The 21582-nt window shown below is 47.6% G+C and overlaps 1 protein-coding gene across 6 annotated transcripts in view; it reads left to right on the top strand.

The window, feature by feature from the left end:
• Positions 1–21582, top strand: part of Sptan1 (spectrin alpha, non-erythrocytic 1) — a 72847-nt gene that overhangs the window by 49009 nt on the left and 2256 nt on the right. For 2 of the 6 annotated variants that reach the window (XM_005346158.2, XM_026790093.1), the window contains 21 exons: positions 806–905; positions 1020–1217; positions 1293–1439; positions 3895–3998; positions 4134–4296; positions 4611–4625; positions 6146–6277; positions 6509–6646; positions 8159–8263; positions 10884–11092; positions 11727–11847; positions 12162–12283; positions 12675–12807; positions 13827–13925; positions 16195–16354; positions 16862–16938; positions 17527–17736; positions 18037–18333; positions 18554–18666; positions 19199–19216; positions 21271–21325. In XM_005346158.2, the coding sequence (XP_005346215.1) occupies positions 806–905; positions 1020–1217; positions 1293–1439; positions 3895–3998; positions 4134–4296; positions 4611–4625; positions 6146–6277; positions 6509–6646; positions 8159–8263; positions 10884–11092; positions 11727–11847; positions 12162–12283; positions 12675–12807; positions 13827–13925; positions 16195–16354; positions 16862–16938; positions 17527–17736; positions 18037–18333; positions 18554–18666; positions 19199–19216; positions 21271–21325 (2716 nt within the window). The other 4 variants (XM_026790095.1, XM_026790080.1, XM_026790098.1 and 1 more) reach the window with 3 other exon arrangements.

The following is a 21582-nucleotide window of genomic DNA, read 5'->3' as shown; positions in this document are numbered from 1 at the left end:
CTCTTGTAGACCAGACTGGTCTCGAACTCACAGAGATCCGCCTGCCTCTGCCTCCCGAGTGCTGGGATTAAAGGCGTGCGCCACCACCGCCCGGCCTTTATTTAGTGTTGAAGCCCTGAAAGCTTTTCCCTTTCCACATTAGCATGTCTGTTGGTATTGACTTTCTTCAGGGTATGTAGGTGGTCACTTTGCTGAGATTTTATTGGTGTAACTTCACACACACACACACACACACTCAACAATCCCTGAGCCTTAGGTGCAGGAGTTGTGTTGTAGATGTATCGGTTGGGACTGGGCTTCAAGACTCTGCATTTTGATAGGCTGTGGTTTTCTGTAATGATCTCTATCTATTGCAAAAAGAAGTTTGCTCGGTGATGGAAGAGAACTACACATACCCACCTAGATCCAGAAGAAGAATCCCCTTCCCTTTTCTTGGTAACACAAATAAGAGGCTGTAAGACTCAGCCCTCTTTGATATATGACTAGGTTTAACCTAAAATAACCTCCTGAGGGCTGGAGAGATGGCTCAGTGGTTAAGTGCACTGGCTGCTCTTCCAGAGGGCCCAGGTGCAATTCCCAGCACCAGCGCGGCAGCTCACAACTGTGACTCTAGTACCAGGGGACCTGACACCCACACCAAAAAACAAATGCACATAAAATAGAAAAAAGTAAAGTAGCTTTGGCAGTTTAAAGTAATAATTATAAAAATAACCCCCTGAGGCAGAAGTGATGCAGCCATTTCCTGAGCAGGCATGTTTGTTGCTGGGTAGTGTAACAGGTGTTCCTCTGTTCATCTGGTTTCTAGTGACCTCATGTCTTGGATCAATGGAATACGAGGGTTGGTATCTTCAGATGAGCTAGCCAAGGATGTCACTGGAGCTGAGGCTTTGCTGGAACGACACCAGGTAGGTCATTAGGGGCCTTAGGGGCCTTACCCCTCCCCGTCTTGGGAACCAGTGGTTGATAACTAGTGTGGGCATCTTCTGCATGTCACCTAATCACTTCTCTCCTCTTGGCAGGAACACCGGACAGAAATTGATGCCAGGGCTGGCACTTTCCAGGCATTTGAGCAGTTTGGGCAGCAGCTGTTAGCTCATGGGCACTATGCCAGCCCAGAGATCAAGGAGAAACTTGATATTCTTGACCAGGAGCGCACAGACCTGGAGAAGGCCTGGGTTCAGCGCAGAATGATGCTGGACCACTGCTTGGAGCTGCAGGTGTGTTTGAGTTTTCATCAGTTACTTCTTGCCAGCGGCCCTATCTGTCTTCACACCTACCTGTCCACTCTTTAGCTATTCCATCGGGACTGTGAGCAAGCAGAGAACTGGATGGCTGCCCGGGAGGCCTTCCTAAACACAGAAGACAAAGGAGACTCGCTGGACAGTGTGGAGGCTCTGATCAAAAAACATGAAGACTTTGATAAAGCTATCAATGTCCAGGTGGGTCCTGGACCATGAGGTCCTTGACTAGGTTTGCCTGAGTCACATCGTAATTTGATGGCAGTTCTATCTTAATGACTAGGTTAAAAAGGAAGTTACAGACTAAGTTGTATTAGTTAGAGCTGTTATTATTGACCTTCATAATATTCTTGTTATTCAGGAATCAGATGAAGATAGAGCTCTAAAGTTCAAGAGCTCCCAGCCTGGGCTACATAGAACATTCCAGGTTAGCCAGGACTATATAGTGAGACACTGTCTCCAAAATAAAACAAAAAATGCTATTCAGGTGGTGGAGATAGCTGTGGGTGTGTACTGCCTAGTGTGCTATAGGGTTCAGTCCCCAGTACTGCAAAGAAATATACATTCTGTTGGTCTAGATGCATAGCTCCGTGGTTAAGAGCACTTAGGTAGTGCTCTTGGAGAGCACTTGATTTCGGCTCCCAGCGCTTTCTTACGTGTTTCCCAAGTGTGTGTGACTCCAGCTCCAGGGATCTAATGCCTCTCTCTGAGGACACCCACACTCAGTGTTTACATGAACCTACTCACATTTCCGTAATTAATAACAAAAGTATAGTCCAGGACATATCCAACAAGTACTTCTTTAGTTGAGAAAATAAGAATTTAAACTGGGCCAGATATGAAAACATACCTTTATTACTACTAGCACTGGAAGTAGAAGCAAATAGATGTCTAAATTTGAGGCTAGCCTGGCTTACATGGCCAGCTCCAGGATAGCCAAGACTACATAGTGAGACCCTGTCTCAAAATAGCAGCAAGAAACCTTGAGATACCAGCTTGGTGAGTACTCCTGTAATCTTAGCGTGTGGGAAACTGAGGCAGAAAGATGAAGTTCAAAGTCAGGCTGGGCTACAGAACAAAATTTGTCTCCAGCTGAGCAATGGTACACACCTTTAATCCCAGCACTGGAAGGCAGAGGCAGGTGGATCTCTGTGAGTTGGAGGCCAGCCTGGTCTACAGAGTGAGTTCCAGAACTGACTCCATAGCTACTGAGAAACTCTGTCTTGAAAAACCAAAAAAACTGAAGTGGGGAAAGACTTACCTCCAAAAAAGAGGAAAAGTTGTGGGGTGCAGTGATTAAGAGCACTGACTGTTCTTCAGAGGACCTGGGTTCAGTTCCCAACACCCACACTGCAGCTCACAATGTGTCTATAATTCCAGTTCCAGGAGATCCAACACAACACCCTCACACAGACATGTAAGCAGTCAAAACGCTGATTTATCTTAAATAAAAAATAAAAATAAACAAATGATTAAAATTAAAAAGAAAGGAAGGGTTGCTACCCAGGGCTAGAGTACTGCTTAATGTGCAACAGGCCCTTGGGGCTCAGCATACAGCACCAAGACGACGTTTAAAACCTCAGGTGACTCAAATGAAGCCCATCGGATATAGCGCATGAGGACCTGGGTTTGATCCCTAGAATCCAAAAGCCTTGTATGGTGTGTTTATAATCACAGTGCGGGGCTTTCTGGCAGCTGGCCAGTCGGCCTGATCTGTGAGAAGACTCAGTGGAGGTTCCTGAGCAGTGGCTCCCAAACCTGATGTCTGGTGTTTATAAATATTCATTCACATACACACTTATTGCACATACATATACATACAGAAAAAAGTGCTCAAAAGAGTTCTGTATTGTATGATGACAGAGCTGTAATTCCCTAGAAGAATGCTTCCTGACATATATGAAACTTCGGTTCAGACCATAGCACTGCAAAAAACGATGGTATTGGAAAAAATTAATTTTTCTAAATTTATGAGTATTTATATGCTTTTCTCTTAAGTGTAGCATGTATGTGCAGTGCCCTTAGAAGCCAGAAGGTGTCAGATCCTCTGCAAGTAGAGTATAGCAAGCTAGTTGTTAATAGCCACATGGTTCCTGGGAAAACTCAAGTCATGTGCAAGAGCCATCTCTCCAGCCCCCAGATTTGTTCTGTTTTGTATTTTGAAATAGGGTCTTTCTGTTTAGTCCTGGCTACCCTGGAAATGGGTATGTGTGGTGCAGGCTGAACTCCCAGATACCAGCCTGCTCTGCTGAGATTAAAGGTGTATGCTACCATACCCAGCCACCCCCCAAAATTATCTTTTTAAGGGTGAAAATTTATGTTTGGTAAGGTAACACATTAAAACAAATAATAAAACAGATATACAACTGTGACTTAAACCATTTTGTTGCAAACAGAACAGTGGTCATTTTATGAGCCTCGTTTGTTGCTGTGGCATCTGCTGGAGTCCCAGCACCTGCACAGCTCAGTATGACCTGAAGTCCTCTTGAACTAAACCCTACTCTAGTAATGATGATAATCAAGCTGGCTTCTAAAGTATCGGTGTGTTCCGATCCTGCCATCAGTTAGTTCCAAAGTGTAACCATCTCCTCTGAAAGTTAGCAGGCTGACAGGCTTTATCCAGCCCACCCCAACCTCTTTACCCATTTGTCCTCAGGAGGAAAAGATAGCTGCCCTGCAGGCCTTTGCTGACCAGCTCATTGCTGTTGACCACTATGCCAAAGGAGACATTGCAAACCGTCGCAATGAGGTCCTTGACAGGTAGGTGTCCTATGGTGATAAATATGGTAAATTTCATCTACCAGTTGAGATGAAAGCCCACATGTGAGAAGCCAGGCCTACTCAAGCTTCTTCTTTTCTGGTAAAGAACACTCAACATTTGATCTTCATTCATAGGTGGCGCCGCCTAAAAGCCCAGATGATTGAGAAAAGGTCAAAACTTGGAGAATCTCAAACACTTCAGCAGTTCAGCCGGGATGTGGATGAAATTGAGGCCTGGATCAGTGAGAAGTTACAGACAGCGAGTGATGAGTCCTATAAGGACCCCACCAATATCCAGGTGAGTGGACTCAGTGGTGCTGGCTCTGAAGTGCCTGTGTTACAGAAATGAGACTTACAGGAGTTTGCCTACAAAACCATTCGCACCACTGTGAAGCTTACTTAGAAAGAGTCCCTGGACCAGTGGGCAAATGCTGCCGAGTTGGTGGAGCCATTTGAAAGCTAGTCTGTAGAAATTTGTCTGCTAAGAGTCCTACTCCTGTGCTGTTCCCAAGTGCTGAATTTCCTGGGGAAGTATGATGGCAATTGAGTCTTTAATAGCCGAGACATGTTCAAATCAGTGTACTGAACTCTTCTTTCAATCTGTTTTTGTAGCTTTCCAAGCTGCTGGTAAGTTCTTTATGCTTTTAAGAGTTTTAGATTTGTGAGCTCTGGGGTCTGTGTTCTACGCTGGAATACTGTGACTGTGATTACGTAATGTCCATTGGTGTCTGTTCATCCATCACCATTCTAATCCCCAGTCACCCTCCATCCAAGTGTCCCTGTGAGATGTGGCTTTATCTGTTGTAATTAGCCGCCAGTCCTTACCTCTTCTTCCCCATTCCATCATCCATGCAAGTTCTGTACAGTGTTTGGTTTGGGGGCAGTAGTTTGACCACTTTTTTTCAAGGGGTGCTTTTGAAAACAAAATATCAGCTTCTATATGTTAAAGACTGTGAGTTTGTTTTCCTGGGCTTAAGGTGTCGAGTGGCCTGGGTAGGGCAGGGCAGGCTAGCTTGGGATGAATCCAATACCACCTAGGCTGGTATCAAGAGGTGCTGGCCTAGAGAACTGGAATAGCAATACGTGCTTTTAAATCTAAGTAGACATTGCTGAGGAGGTCACAAAAAGATTATCTGTCATCACATGGCTCCAAGTCCCAGAACTAGGAAGAGGAAATAAACCTGTAGGAGAGAAATAGGTTTGTATCAACAGTGATGAGAGCAAATCACAAAGTGACTCTGTTGTCAAGATCTGTGCGTGAGACCTGTTGGTCTTGGTGCTGCCTTAGCAGCCAGGGTCCCCTCCCTGCAATGGTTACTGCCCCTGAAATGAAACATTGAATGCAGAATTCTTAGCCAAATAAACTATTTTGTTGGCTTTTTTTGTGGGTTTTTTTTTTCTTGTTGGTCTTTATGTTTGTCTGTTCTCTCCTAATTTTCTTTCTCGGTAACATTCTCCCCTGAGACTATTTCTCGCCCTGTATTTTTCCCAGAACTGTGTTACAGCTACTGTTATCCTCATAATCATAAATCTTAAGTGTTTCAGCATCTTTAGTTTCTTAACAAATTCTTAGAAACCATACCAGGTCCCCAACTCTCTTATTCCTTAAAAAAAATAAAATTCAGCCTGCCTTTAGACTGGGTTTTTTAACAGCCTCATGTTTTGATTAATGACAGATAGCAAATATAAGCCTACAAATCTTCATCAACAGAACCACTGCAGCCACCAGATGTTCCTGCTGTAGGGGTGGGGAATAGCCCATCCACGTTACCAGTCAGAACTTCTGTCCAGGAAGCATAAAGACATGGGTTGACAATGGACATGTGGTTAGATTCAGAACTAAAATTTACCTCAGTCTCCTACAGATTTTGAGGCTTTGCTCCCAGCCTGCTGGTGAGCTGTTCAGAACTGGCATTAACCCCACTGCCCTTGAACTAGTGTTGTCTCCTTTCTGGCCTAAACCTACCTCTGCTGAGCTCCCATAGACCCCAAACCATAGCACCACACAACCTGTGGTGGCTTTCTGTCAACGCTAATGCTTGCCTTGTTCCTTACCTTCCTAGCACTCACTCCTTCCTGAGCATCTCTTTTGCCTTAATGACAAGGCTGGCAAGAACTGCCTCTGACTGGTGGTTTGGTATTTTCAGAGCAAGCACCAGAAGCACCAAGCCTTTGAGGCAGAACTGCACGCCAATGCTGACCGAATCCGTGGCGTCATCGACATGGGAAACTCACTCATCGAGCGTGGAGCTTGTGCTGGCAGTGAGGACGCTGTTAAGGTATGGTCCAAGGACCCATACTGTCTCCAGAAAGAGTGGTAGCATGCTACTGTCCACTCGACTACAGCTGAAATACAGTGTAAGACCTACAGTCTGTAGAATCTGAGAACTCGGTTCCCGTGATTGTTTCCACTTCCTCTTTGATGGTCTCTAATTTGAGTCTTAGGGGTGGGTCTTTCAGAGATTGCCCTATCCCAAGTGACCGCCCCTCCTGCCCCGTCTCTTCCCAAGGCCCGCCTGGCTGCCCTTGCAGACCAGTGGCAGTTCCTGGTGCAGAAATCAGCTGAGAAGAGCCAGAAGCTAAAAGAGGCCAATAAGCAGCAGAACTTCAACACTGGAATCAAAGACTTTGACTTCTGGCTCTCTGAGGTAATGTGAGATGGTTCTTGTGCCCACATTTGGGTAATGAATGGGTCCGTCAGCCAGCCCCAGATTGTAAAGGGGAACCTCTTGAGAGCACCTTGAGCAGAAGTCCTCGTTGTGTGAGATAGGCTCAGATTGCTATTACAGAGTGAATAGAGGCATAGAACAGAAAAGTGATTTCAGAAGACCCTGGCTGTCAGGCCTCTCCCCAAGGGAATGTGTAGAGGAGGAGATGGGTGCCTCATCGTGGTTTCCACAAGTCTTCACCAAGAGGGAGTTGGAACTTAGGCACACATAGGAAACCCAGACAGCAGAGGCTCTAAAGAGGGTGATTTTAGAAATCACCACTGCGAACATTTCAGAGTCCTTTACCGGTCTGTTGTATGTGCGTGAATCGTTGCAGAGGTTTATTTTATCTGAGTTCATAGTGTCATTTTTTCCTTAGTATCTATGGCAGAGTATTATCCCATATCACTAAATTCTCCCTAAACATTTGCATATGGGAGAGCCCAAAGATTCTTACTGTGATTTAAGAATTTCCTTTGAGAATGGGCTCCAAAAGGCCAGTTCATGCACTGATAAATACTAGTTTCATGGCCAGTGGCCCCACAAACTGCCCAAGCCACACATTGGGGGGTTGAGGGGAGGGTAGAAGGAGAGTGGGGAGAATGAGGGATTGAGAAGGGCAAGTTGGGGGAAGAGCAGAGAGGGAGAGCAAGGAAAGATGTCTTGATAGAAGGAGCCATTACGGGGTTAGCAAGAAACCTGGCACCAAGGAAATTCCCAGGAATCCACAAGGATGACCCAAGCTAAGAATCTAAGCAGTAGTGGAAAGGGTGCCTAAACTGGCCTTCCCCTGTAAGCAGATTGGTAACAACCATAATTGTCATCATAGAGCCTTCATCCAGTAGAGAGATACCTTGCTCAGCATGATACAGAGAGAAGGGCCTTGGTCCTTCCTCAAGTAATAGGACAGAGTTTGTTGATGTTGACTCCCCATGGGAGATCTCACCCTCTCTGAAGAATGGATGGGGAATGGGGTGGGGAGAGCAGGAGGAGAGGAGGGAGAGAGAACTGGGATTGGTGTGTAAAAAAAAAATTCTGTCAGGCTGCCATTCAGGGGTCCCTAAAGTAGAGAGCATCTTAGCACAGTGATCACACTGATAACACTTATCACACAGTGATCACACTGCTTCGGTCTCTGTGCTCTTTGCCCTTGTATCTAGAGAAGACTTGGGGCTGAGCCTCTATCCCTACTCTGAGCAGGCTCCTTACTCATACTGGACCCAGTCTAGTGGGCAGAATTGTGATTCCTTGGTGCACACATTTAATCCCAGCACTCAGGAGATCTATGTAAGTTCAGAGTAAGCCAGGTATACATAGATCTTGTCTCAAAAACAAACAAACAAAAACAATTACAAGAATAGACATGATTGAAAAGGCCCTGGAGCAGCTCCTGGCCACCTTGGGTTTCCAGAACGCTGTGACGCTGTACATGTGTTGTGCTCCCTACTGCAGGTAGAAGCTCTCCTGGCATCTGAAGATTACGGCAAAGACCTGGCCTCTGTGAACAACTTGCTGAAAAAGCACCAGCTGCTGGAGGCAGACATATCTGCCCACGAGGTAAGCAGGGCAACAGCGGGGGGGAGGGGGGGGTTTAGAGCGAACCTCAAGAGTGTCCCAGATGTTGACAGGAGCTGGCATTGTTGGTCAGGGAATGCCTGATACCTGAGGCAGCAGTTTATGGACTGGTTTCCTGATTATTCTCAGCCTAGGATATGCAGATCTTATCTATAAGCACTAATTATTTTGAAAAATCAGGTGCGTTCTTAGCTGGAAATGGAGCTCAGTGGTCCAGCAGTTGCCTGTCATGCCCAAGAGTCTGTCTTCCATGCTGCTACAAAATTAAAGGGGTTTTGTTTTGTTTGTTTGTTGGCATATTTTCACCTTTGTTTGCTTTTTTTGGTTGTTTTGTTCTGTTAATTTTTCTGAGACAGGGTTTCTCTGTGTAGCGCTGGGTATTACATAGACCAGGCTGGCCTTGAACTCACAGACTTACGCCACCAGTGCCCAGCAGTTGGTTGTTTTTTTTTTTTTTGTTTCTGAGAAGAGGTTTTCCTATGTAGCCTTGGCCAGTCTCAGACAAGATCCGCCTGCTCTACCTTGGAGTGCTGGGATTAAAGGTGTGCGAATCCACACCCAGCCCTTTATTATTTTTCACTGGACTTTCAATATTTAGTCCTATCTGGCCTCAGACTTGCAGTAATTTTTCTGCCTCTGCCTCCCAGCATTTGTGGTCACAGCATTTACACCACGCCTGTGGCTTTAGATAATTCAGATAGTAGTTGTATGCTGTGAGTATGGTGGTATTCTTTATAAAAGGGGATGAGTGAAAAGGATAGCATTGGTTGACAGTTTTGCGATTCTCTGTTGGTGCATCTCACAGAGGACGTCTGGGACTTAAGGTTCCCAGTTCATTTGCTGTATCTGTGGTGTGTATGATGGGTGCACAGAATAGAGGCAGGCTGGGGGAAGAGGAATTTGATTCAGAGCATGGAGGATGGTTTTTCTCTGCTTCTGCACTAGCAGATTGGTCACAGTTTTGTAACTGTTCATTGCAGAGTGGAATTAGTTTTTCAAAATGAATTGTGCCAAAAGCGTTGCTTTTATCCTGTATCCTTGGTCCATCCTGGGCTTAGAATGGATTGTATCCACTTGTGATTCTGTCATATGTCTGGCTCAGTTAGGAAATGTTGGTCCTCTGAGTTACACATATTAGTTCTAAATAGTTTGACACATTTCTTGTGTAGTACCAAAACCTCATGCCTTCTTAGTCTCATCAGAAAAACTGTGGGGTGCCAGATAAGAATTGTCCAAAATTCCAGGGCTGGAGAGATGGCTCAGTGGTTAAGAGCATTGCCTGCTCTTCCAAAGGTCCTGAGTTCAATTCCCAGCAACCACATGGTGGCTCACAACCATCTGCAAAGAGGTCTGGCGCCCTCTTCTGGCCTTCAGGCATACAGACAGAATATTGTATACATAATAAATAAATTTAAAAAAAAAAAAAAAGAATTGTCCAAAATTCCAATTTACATCAAAAAGTTTGAATATGGGGCTGGAGAGATGGCTCAGTGGTTAAGAGCACTGACTGTTCTTCCAGAGGACCAGGGAATTCTTCCAATTCCCAGCACCCACCTGGCACTTGACAACTATCTGTAATTACAGTTCCAAGGGACCTGACACCCTTGGCAAACAACTATACACATTTAAAAATAATAAAATTTAAAAAATTGAATTTTACCCTTAAAAATTGAGTTCTGTTCCTGTCAAGTGGTAAACTCACTTTTGTCTTTTTAAAGAGCAGAGTAGGCAGAGTTTTCTATTGACTCAAGACTGAATGACCATAGCTTTCCTTTGAGTTCTTTAATATAAAACGTGGACTTTTTAAAAATTATGTTTATTATTTGTTGAAGGGAGGTAAACATAGTCAGATGATAACTTGTAGGAGTCAGTTCCCTCCTACCATGGATGAACTTAAGTCATCCTCTGAGCCATCTTTTTATTTTGGTTTCTCGACACAGGGTTTCTCTTTGTAACAACTCTAGCTGTCCTAGAACTGGCTCTGTAGACCAGGCTGGCATCTGCCTCTGCCTCTGAAGTGCTGGGATTAAAGGTGTGTGTCACTACCTCTCAGCCATCTGAGCCATTTGTAGGCCCAAGATGTTTAATTAAACTAAGTTTTCTATGAGTACACACCTTTAATCCTAGCACTCAGGCGATAGAGGCAATTGTGTCTCTTGAGTTCCAGGCCATCCAGGCCTACATGATGAAACCCTATCTGAAACAAAACAAAAATTCACTTTTGCTGCTTTTTAAAGTATACGGTAAAACTGATGTAACTTAGTGGTAAAGTGTGCTTATCCCTCACAAGAGTCAGTTCAATCTCTAGCATCAAAATATGAAAAGATAAAAAAAAGAAATGAAGGCCACTACGAAGCAAAATAGGTGGCACTAAAAAGGTTTTTGCTGCAGCCATGGCCCTGCATTCTGTGTCCGACTACCTTCCCACCATCAGTGACAGGGAACCAAGTCTTTATCAAGATAGCTGACTTTACAGAACTGCAAGGGTTCACACAGCATTGACTTATGAAGCTGCACAACCCAATAAGGAATTAATGGATGCTGTTTTCAGGGAAGTCTTTGGGACCAGGTTTCTGAGCCCTCTCTTGTTTCCCTGCCCCAGGATCGTCTGAAGGACCTGAACAGCCAGGCCGACAGTCTGATGACCAGCAGTGCCTTTGACACCTCCCAAGTGAAAGAGAAGCGGGACACCATCAATGGTCGCTTCCAGAAGATCAAGAACATGGCAGCCTCCCGAAGAGCAAAGCTGAGCGAGTCCCACCGCCTGCACCAGTTCTTCCGAGACATGGATGATGAGGAGTCCTGGATCAAGTGGGTACCCAGCAGTTGTGTGTTCAGTGTCCGGCTTCCTAGAGAGCAGGAGTTTCAGGCTTCCTTGGTCTGTTGGGGGGGCAGGGAAGTGTGATGTAAGGGCATAGCTTAGGGACCATGCCAAACTCCCAGCCTCTTCTACTGCACAGTAGTGAGTGAGACCTGTTACCCTGTGATGATGGTAACCATTATGTCATAGTAGACCCTTTTTGGGTCCTAAGGAAGTTGTGTTTTTTGGTTTTTTCCTGATTTTTTTTTTTTTTTTTTTTTTTTTTTTTTTTTTGGTTTGGTTTTGTTTTTTGTTCTCTTGTTTCTGTTTTTTGAAACAGGGTCCTTATGTGACACATGAGTAAATGGAGTTAATGGTACATACCAGTGGTGTTCCTCTCCTCAGGACGGCACAGTCCTCTGTATGCTCATGACACTTAGAGGAGCCATATCCATTGACATGTGCATGGTCAGAGACAGTTCTGGATGCATGGCTTTGGGAAACAGTGACTCCTATTCCTTAAAAATGGAAAGGGATTTTTGTGAAGAAAGTGGTAGAGGTTGGAGAATGCTATAGTTAGTGGCTGAACTAACACATCCATGGATTGAGCAGGTATAGGCTAACCTTACTGCCTCTGCTCTTCAGAGAGAAGAAGCTACTGGTGAGCTCTGAAGACTATGGCCGAGACCTCACAGGTGTTCAGAACCTAAGGAAGAAACACAAACGGCTAGAAGCCGAGCTGGCTGCCCATGAACCAGCCATTCAGGTGAGTGATTGCCTTCTGCTAAGAGAACAGGGCCATGAGGAGAAGCAAAACCATGTTTGTTTTTTTGAATCAGGGTTTCTCTGTGTAACCTTGGCTGGTGTGGAACTCCTCACGTAGACCAAGCTAACCCAAAACTCAGAGATCACCAGCTTCTGCCTCACCTCCCGAGTGCTGGGATTAAAGCTGTGCCCAGCTCATGTGTCCTGAAGAGCTAATTGTGAATGTGATGTTGAGGTGTCCTAAGCTTGGGCCACAGACACCTGGAACTAGGCACTCGGCATCTGCTGGCGTTGACTCTTGCTCTTGCTGGTCAGGGCGTCCTGGACACTGGGAAGAAGCTGTCTGATGACAACACCATTGGGCAGGAGGAGATCCAGCAGCGTCTTGCACAGTTCGTGGAGCACTGGAAGGAGCTGAAGCAGCTAGCAGCTGCACGGTGAGCACATAGGCAGGGAGCTCTTAAGACAGACAGAAGGCCTGGCCCTTCCTGCCAGCTCCCAGGACCTGGGTGTCAAGTATTACCTTGCTCCAGAGGCATTCTGAGCTGTTCCTATCCAGTGAGTTTGCACCCAGCAGTTAACTCCAGAGTGTCCTGTCTGAGGAGCACTGTCTGCCTTGTGTCCCCCAGGACATGTTTATACGGACACACCCCTTCATGAATATTTTATCCAAATTTATTTGTTTATTATTTGTTGGTGCTGGTAACTGAACCCGAGATCTTAGACACGGTAGTCAAGCACCAATACCACCAAGCTATAACTCCAGCCCCACTTCATGGCTATTTTAAGTACATACTAATGATTTCCCCTTCCCCATACTTTAATAAGGGGCCAGCGGCTAGAGGAGTCCTTGGAGTATCAACAGTTTGTAGCCAATGTAGAAGAGGAAGAAGCTTGGATCAACGAGAAAATGACTCTGGTGGCCAGTGAAGATTACGGAGACACTCTTGCTGCCATCCAGGTCAGGAAGGCTAAGCACGTGCATAAACAGTGAAGGTCCACCAGCTCACAGTCTGGGGGTGCTGCAGGCGGGTGGGTCAGGTCCACCACACCTCATAGAGGAGTCCTCATAGCTTCTGGACCACACTTCATTCCAAGCTTTGTTTCCACATAACATCTCCTTCTGTTCACTCTTTTCTCTGGCATTCTTTTCCATATGCCTTACAAAAAAGAGGTCCAAATTGACCTCTTTTTTTGTAAGGATACAATCTTATGGTAAGAGAGACTGAAAATATCCCTTAATGTCCTTTTTTCCCATGTTCATGGCCCCATAGCCACTTCTAGTTGGTTGGCAATTGCTGTATAATAGCCACTTAAAACTGACCTGTGTGGGTGGGTGTGTAATCCCTCCGCTGTTTCCAAGGTAAAGCTAGCTGAGCTGGAAGATCTCAGATGGCTGTAGTTACAGACTGTCTTGTTCAGCCCTACACAGCCCCTCATTCTAGTATAGGCTAGATTAGCTTTCTCCACTTAATTCAGAGAGGCAAAGGCAGAAACCACAGAGTATTAAAGGAATTGCACTGTTCTCAGAGCTGGCCCAAAGAGAGCCCAGTCATGGAATAGGAGAGGTCACACATCACCATGGTCATACCTTCCTTAGTTCCAGCCAGCCAATGTGGAAACAGTTTGCATTGCCTTGATCCACTCTCCTCACAGTGGGCAGTCCATGTGTAGTTGAGGTCACTAGAAACAGGAAGGGGAGGGAGATTATCCTTCGGTCATTGGGGAGCTAGACCTGGGTCCTCATGGGATATGTGTTGTTGCTTTGTTTGGTGCTTGCTTCCAGCTTTCTGTCCATTTTTTTGCAACCTAAACTTGGTGGTTCAGCTTCTCCTGCAGCCTGGTCTCACTCCTGACTCCCTGGTCTTCCCCATGGAGTAGAGAGTAGGAGGACCAGGCTCATAGCTGTGCCACCCTCTATCCCGAGACCTAGCTACTCACATCACAGGCTCAGTGGCGGACCTCACTGCTTCTCTCTAGGGCTTGCTGAAGAAACACGAAGCTTTTGAGACAGACTTCACTGTCCACAAGGATCGGGTGAATGACGTCTGTACTAATGGACAAGACCTCATTAAGAAGGTGAGCCTGGATTCCAGGAAGACCCTTGTTCTCAACCCAAAGTACACCAAGCTCAGGTCTTAGAGAGACTCTGCAGGCCTGTGCCATATTTCACACAGCAGGAAAGAGTTGCTTTTGAATTGGCACAACCAGCTTTTGGCCTGGTAGAACTTCTAGAATGCTTTTCTCTCAATTCTTTTTTTGTTTTTATTTTTTTTATGTGCATGGTTTTGCCTTCACCACACTTTATGCATTGCCCAAAGATATCAAAAGAGTGTTTTGAATCCCTTACAACTGGAATTACGGATGGTTGTGAGTCACCATGTAAATACTGGAAATTGAACCTTGGGCCTTTAGAAGAACAGTCAATGCTCTTAAACCACAGAACCATCTCTCTACCTTTTTTTTTTTTTAAGATTTTTATTTTTATTTTATTTATTTATTTTTTGGTTTTTTGAGACTGGGTTTCCTTGTGTTACTTTGGAGCCTGTCCTGGAACTAGCTCTTGTAGACCAGGCTGGCCTCGAACTCAACAGAGATCTGACTGCCTCTGTCTCCCAATTGCTGGGATTAAAGGCATGCACCACCACCTGGCAGATTTTTCTTTATGTGTCTGTCTGCACTATATATGTGCAGTGCCCACAGAGGCCACAAGAGGGCATTAGAATCCCCCTGGAAGTGGTATTACAAGCGGTTGTGAGCTACTGTGGGTTCTGGGAACCCCTAGCCCCCGTTCCTTTGTTTCTTGGTGATAAAGGTCGCTGTAGCGATATTAGAAAGTGTAATAATAAGTGAGGAGAGAGCACATGACACAGCAGTGTGTCCTACAGGGAATTACAGCTGACTTGGGCTGCGTGGTAACCCTGTCTCAAAAGCATCACCAGAAATCATCCAGAAAGCCATCACTCAAAAATGGCTATTCTAGACTTTATTTTATCTTTAGACAGGGTCTCAATATAGTCCAGGCTAGCTTCCAACTTGTTCTGTAGCCAAGGATGACCTTGAACTCCTGACCCTCTACCTCACAGGTGTTTGAATTACAGCTGTGTACCACCACGCCTGGCTCATTGGGATTTTAATGTTTGGCTGTCCAGACTTTCCCTCTGAACTGTGTAGAGCTAAGCATGAAATGTCCACTTAGTAGGATTGTGTGACTCCGTGGGTTGTGCGAAACCTATTGCAGGAGGGACAGTTTACGTTTACTGGTGACTCTTCTGGAGAGAGGGAAAAAGTCTCAGTACTTTGAAAGCAGTGGAGCTCTAGACCCAGGTTGTGCAGCTTCAGTCCGCAGGTGACCATCAGCCACAGGCCCTCGGGACGCAGTACAAGTACGATGAGTGCTTGGAGCTCCTGTCACGGTGCAGCTCAGCAACTGCCATGTAGAGAATTGGGGTTTGGGGCTGAGCTGGTGCCCCGATTGGTAAAGCCTTTGCCTAGCATCTGTGTGGCAAAAATACTTAGGTGTCTGGGTTTGTTCCAGGGAGAGCTTTTCTCCTGGCCGTGATCAGCAGGCAGCATGAAACTGGAGTCCAGCCCAGGCTCCCAGAACTCCTGGGCTAGGAGAGTGAGAAGCGTCACGCCTTGCTGAGTCTGACCCTTAGCGTATGCTGTCTGCGCTAATGTTCCTTAGTGCTTTGTTCTGGGCAAACTTCCCTTCTTTACCACATTTCTTTTTCTTCTGCCGTCTTGAATGTGTTTCCAAATGCAGCTCTGGCTGGAGCTGGTGTTCAGGCTTCACTATCTCTTGTGTCCATGGCATCCAAACACTTCCCAGAATTACTGTCTTCCTTACACAGAGCTGGAGCCGTTCTTTGTCTGTGTACTGTTTAATATGTAAGTGGTGATTCTTCCCTTTTAGAAACTCTGGTACTCACTGCATCACTGCCCGAGTGCCCACTGCCCTCACGCTGTCCTCCCCTTCTCGTGCTCCTGTGGCACTGACTACTGGAATTGCTAGTCACAGGCCTTGTGGTTTTATTTTTGGTTTTTGTTTTTTTGAGACAGAATTTCTCTGTGTAGCCCTAGCTGTCCTGGAACTCACTCTGTAGTGAGCAGGCCTTGAACTCAGAGAGATCCTCCTGCCTCTACCTCCCAAGTGCTGGACCTGGCCTAGTCCCAGGTCTTCACTCTTAAACTTTTACTCAGTACCACCCTTTGGAAGATTCACTAGCTCTGGTAAGGGAGCAGAGAACCCATGTGACAGAAGTTGGACAGTTTGGTGTTGGGAACCTGCCACAGATGGGTGACTGACTGCTGAGCAAAACTGATGTGTGCTTCTGTCCCTGGCCAGAACAATCACCACGAGGAGAACATCTCTTCAAAGATGAAGGGTCTCAATGGGAAGGTGTCTGATTTGGAGAGAGCCGCGGCCCAGAGAAAAGCAAAGCTGGATGAGAACTCGGCCTTCCTGCAGTTCAACTGGAAGGCTGATGTGGTAGAGTCCTGGATTGGTGAGTAGTGCAGCCACAGGGTGTGTTGCCGCACAGTGGGATTTCTGCTGCAGAGAAGAAACTTTTAGGACATGGGCTCCGAGTCTGCTGCAGGACAGATCTGGTTGCCCAGTAGGAAGCAACATCCCGAAGTCAGAGTTGCCACAGCAGTGCCTACACCAGGCTGTCATGAGGGTTCACCGAACAGTGGCCTGCAGACCTCAACACAAGCAATACAGAGACCCAGCACTAGTCCGCTCACCAAAGGGTCAGGCCATATCAGAATTGCCCACTAGCTGCCTGGCCAAGGTGCCATCTAGCCTCTGGTTCAATGGAACTGGTTTCTGGTGTCAGTCCATGTGACCCAAAAAGATTTCCACACTCAGTTGAGGCAGGGTGGTGGTTACAGGGAGCAGGCAGCCACTGTGAGCTCAGGAAGAGTGCAGGTGACTTTGGAATTGGAGCCGGCTTTTCTTAGCCCATCTGGGTTCTGGGAGGGCTAGGACAGTCCCATGCTTTGTTTTACAGGTGAGAAGGAGAACAGCTTGAAAACTGATGACTATGGCCGAGATCTGTCTTCTGTCCAAACCCTGCTCACCAAGCAGGTCAGTTAGCCGCCTGAATGGTGGGCTGGATTTACTCAAATAGCACTTCTAGGAGAAGGCCAGTCGGTGTTCTGCCTTTAGGTCTTGGATGGCCTCCTGTATGTATGGCCAGGGACAGTCAGTAGTAAACACTTCCAGTCTAGGGCCTCAGAGTTTCCAGAGGGGTAGCACAGATGCAGAACCAGACATAGGTGCAGCAGCTTGATGGACTGGCCAGGCTCGGACACAAAGTGCCTGTCTGTCTTCAGTAGGCTAGGGTCCGTGGGACACGTTTTCCTGGACTCGGTTACACAAAGTCAACTGAAAGTGGTCACAAGTGAATGGTCTGCTCTGTGTGAGGAGCCAAGGCCATACATAGCCATGCCCAGAACTTGAGCGCTAGAACGGAAGAGTTTATTTATGGCCAGGAACTTAAGAGAACAGTGCCGTGATCTGTGGTCTAAGGGCAAGTAGGAACATAGGTAGGTCTTGCTGCATGTCAGCAAGAGGTGGAGCTCTAGGCCCGCTACCATCTGCTTCTGCCATCTGAGCTGAGGCACATTAGGCTCCTCGCAGTACATACCACTGAGTTGTGACTTCTCTTTGCAGGAGACCTTTGATGCTGGCTTGCAGGCCTTCCAGCAGGAGGGCATTGCCAATATCACTGCCCTCAAAGACCAGCTGCTAGCTGCCAAACACATTCAGTCTAAGGCCATCGAGGTCCGACATGCCTCCCTCATGAAGAGGTGGACCCAGCTGTTGGCCAACTCAGCTACCCGGAAAAAGAAATTGCTGGAGGCCCAGAGTCATTTCCGAAAGGTAAGGGTAGTTATATTCAACTGGACCAGTGGAAGGGACGATAGAGCCCTTTTCCTCTTCCATGCCTGTGAGGAAGGAGTGCCCTCAGCCCAGAGGAGCTGAACATGAGCCTGGAGGCAGTAGAAACTGAAGCATGTGGAGACTTGAACTTGTTGACCCTCCCAGGACGAGCACAGCTTGTACCAAAGGTCACCAGGCAGAGAAGTGGGGAAGATTCTGAGATGGGGCAGAGAGCCGGAGTCCCAGGAACTGCCTTACCCATATAATGCCCACACTGACACCCTGCCCCTCTACTTCTAGGTAGAGGACCTCTTCCTGACTTTTGCCAAAAAAGCATCGGCCTTCAACAGCTGGTTTGAGAATGCAGAAGAGGACCTGACAGATCCAGTGCGCTGCAACTCTCTGGAAGAAATCAAAGCCCTTCGAGAGGCTCACGATGCCTTCCGCTCATCCCTCAGCTCCGCACAGGCTGACTTCAACCAACTAGCTGAACTGGACCGCCAGATCAAGAGTTTCCGCGTGGCCTCCAACCCCTACACCTGGTTCACCATGGAGGCCCTGGAGGAGACCTGGAGGAACCTGCAGAAGATCATTAAGGTGCACCTGATGGGCCAGCCCCTTAAGAGCCCTGTTCCCTGCCCTGGGCTGCTCGTTGTTTGGGTCAGCCTCAGTAGAACTTATGCCCCTCTCCACTTTTAAGTCCCACTGACATTTCCCCCAAGGTAGAAAGAACCATGTTTATGCTGAGCCCACCCGTGTGAGGCCAGATGTCAAGAACTAACTGAAGGTAGCAGCATCTGCTTTCCTTTTGTCTCAGGAGCGGGAGCTGGAGCTGCAGAAGGAACAACGGCGGCAGGAGGAGAATGACAAACTGCGCCAGGAGTTTGCCCAGCATGCCAATGCCTTCCACCAGTGGATCCAGGAGACCAGGTGCCCGCCCTTTGGGGCCAGCCCGAGCATGTGCTGCTCCCTGCAGCTCCGGGACACAGGGAGCTTGTTCACAGCCTGGTGCCTAAGCCAAGTACAGTTGGCATCTGTTATCCCAATGCACAGGAGGATAGCCATGTTCTTGAGTCCAGTGTGGTTACATATTCTGTGCCATTTGAGGCTATAGCAAGACTCTGTCTTACCCCCCAAAAGATGGGGTGGTGAGGAGGACTGCTTGGACTAAGAAGGCTGGCGTGATCTGATTGGGTCGCTTTGCGTGACTCATTTCCACAGAGATGATGTTGGCACCTGTCCCCAGTAAGGTAGAACTGCTGTCCCTGGTGACTGAGCTGACAGGTGTGGTGACTGAGCTGACAGGTGTGGTGACTGAGCTGACAGGTGTGGTGACTGAGCTGACAGGTGTGGTGACTGAAGGCACTGATGTTCTGTTCATTTTTTTTCTCTCCTTCATCCTGCCCTGATTGCTGCTGTATGTGGACACTACCATGGCTCCTGGCTGCTTGGATCTCCACAGAACATATCTCCTCGACGGGTTAATATTGCCTTCTTTCTCCGGGCTCATGGTGTGGTGGTGTCTTGTGTGCTTGTCCCTGTGTCCCTTGTCCCCAGTGGCCTGGCTTACAAAGGTTCCAAGGATGGGCCTGCTGCCCATCTTGTCCATGCCCTTTGTCCCTGCTAGAAGAACGCATGGTCTTTGCGGGAGTCACTTCCCCTCTTTCAAGGCAAGGAATATCACCGTGAGAGGAAGCCAGAGTCTTAATGCCTAGAACCCCTCCCTGTCCATGCCTGTTCACCAGGATTGGATTAGCAACTTCCTTTTGGCCTGTTTTCCCACGGTGACCAGAAGGATTTGCATTAAGCCTCAGTGGTCAGTGGACATAGGACGCTGGATGGCTGTGCTAGGAGCTTGGGCTAAGTACAATATCCAGTTGAGGGAAGCTCTGCAGCCCTCTTAGGACTGAGGTGGCCCTATCTTCCCCCTGGGGAGGGTAACCAGAATTGTTCACCCTAGCTAAAGGCAGAATGTCCTGTGTTACAATGTGGTGTGGAGATAGGGCTTGGAGGAGTCCCCGGGAGGAGCAGGGCTATCTCCCAGTCCCACCAGGAGCCTGTACCCAGGCCATCCCCCTGGCCATTCTTGCCAGACTAAGGATTAACTAGTGTCCGGGAGGTTCTGCAGAGGGGCAAGTCAGGTGTGTAAGGGTAATGACCACAGAAACCTGCCCCAGTCAGTCAGGTTGTAAGAGGCTTTGCAAGGCGGGAAGGATTGCAGCCATGGCCTGAGCACCACAGGCTTCCCCACCCTATGTCTGCTGCTCTTGGTCTTGTTTCTGTGCAGTGCCATGCTTCCTCACCTGTGGCTCCTCCCAAGCTTTGTCCCACCTGGCCCAATCCCCTTGAGCTACCTACCCATGGTTCCCACCTGATGCCAGGCTGCCAGCTTGTGGCACATGTCTGTCTCGATATGCTCTTGCCTCGCCTTCCTTTGGTATATTCATTTGGTTTCTTTTCTTTGAATAGCATAGCATATCGTCGGGTCATTCGTGTCTATCAGTATGAAGTTGGGGATGATCTGTCTGGAAGGTTCTTCTCCTCTTATTTCTCTTCTTCCCTCACTGTGGTTTTACCAATGCACTCTGGACTCCCAGGCGGCTCTGCTTTCTAACCCACACCCTAGCCACTTGGGAGGAGGTTCTGTTCCCCTCTGATGCACTGGCCCTGCGTCCTGTCCCGTTACCTGGGGCTCCCTTTTCCCGGGGGATGGGGCGTGCCTGTGAGTCTCAACTGCTGGGGTAGGAGGAAGCCTGGTGCCTTGCCTTGCTAAAGCATTTTGAGCTTGGGGAGATTGTAGAGTTCTTCCTGGCTCACTGAAGTCGCAGGGGTAGATTGGGGTAGACATGGGTACAGAGGAGATGGGGCTGTGTGCACTGTGTGAACTGTCCCTGCACGTGACCCTGCTTGTCTGATGTCCTTGTTCACTGGGAACCTTCTTTGTACTCACACATCTTGGAGAGAAGCAGCTTCTCAGAAAATGGCCTTCAAAAGGAGACCTAGCCTGGCTGTGTCTAGATGCTGGAACCCAAATCCAGAGTTCTGTCACCGCTGTCCTCAGCGGAACCAGTTGGCCAGCACACCCACTTAGCTATCTTACTGGCCATGCTGTCTCTTAGAATGTGGCTTTTCCCCTCAGTAGCCTAAGGGGGATTAAAGCTGGGCTAAGGGGACTGTCAGTGTCTTGACTGTCCTTACAGCCCCAAGGACTCCTGTCTGTTGGGTTCTTGGCCTCCTGTTGGCGCAGAAAGGGGGGACTATCATGCTATCAGGCCTGAAACTGCTCTGTTCCTATGGGGAACAAATTTAATTCCCGAGAGACCTTTCAAGAGCTGAGAGGCCTCTGGCCTATGTGTCTCTGAAAAGGAAATGGTGCCTGCCCTTTCTCAGGCCTGTTAGAGGGAGATCAATACCAGATGGGTTGTTCTCTGTGAACAACATTGCAGGCTCTGGCACTTTGTACCAGGAGGAAGAGTTAAATGTGGACACTGATCTGCTGCGATGGAACCCTGCTCACTGTGCTTCTGTGTTTAGGTCCTGCATGGTGGAAGAGTCAGGAACTCTAGAGTCTCAGCTCGAAGCTACCAAAGTGAGTACCCAAAGTGCTCTGGCCACCCCAGAGGCCCCCAGCCAGGCAGCCACTCAACCTGAAGCTGCCAAGGCTGTTTTTCCCTTGACTTAAAAAATAGCTTGTGAGGGGCTGGAGAAATGGCTCAGAGGTTAAGAGCATTGCCTGCTCTTCCAAAGGTCCTGAGTTCAATTTCCAGCAACCACATGGTGGCTCACAACCATCTGTAATGAGGTCTGGTGCCCTCTTCTGGCCTGCAGGCATACACACAGAATATG

Source organism: Microtus ochrogaster, chromosome 4 (genome assembly GCF_000317375.1).
Source record: "Microtus ochrogaster isolate Prairie Vole_2 chromosome 4, MicOch1.0, whole genome shotgun sequence".
NCBI lineage: Eukaryota > Metazoa > Chordata > Mammalia > Rodentia > Cricetidae > Microtus > Microtus ochrogaster.
This window is presented reverse-complemented; position numbering and strand designations above follow the sequence as displayed.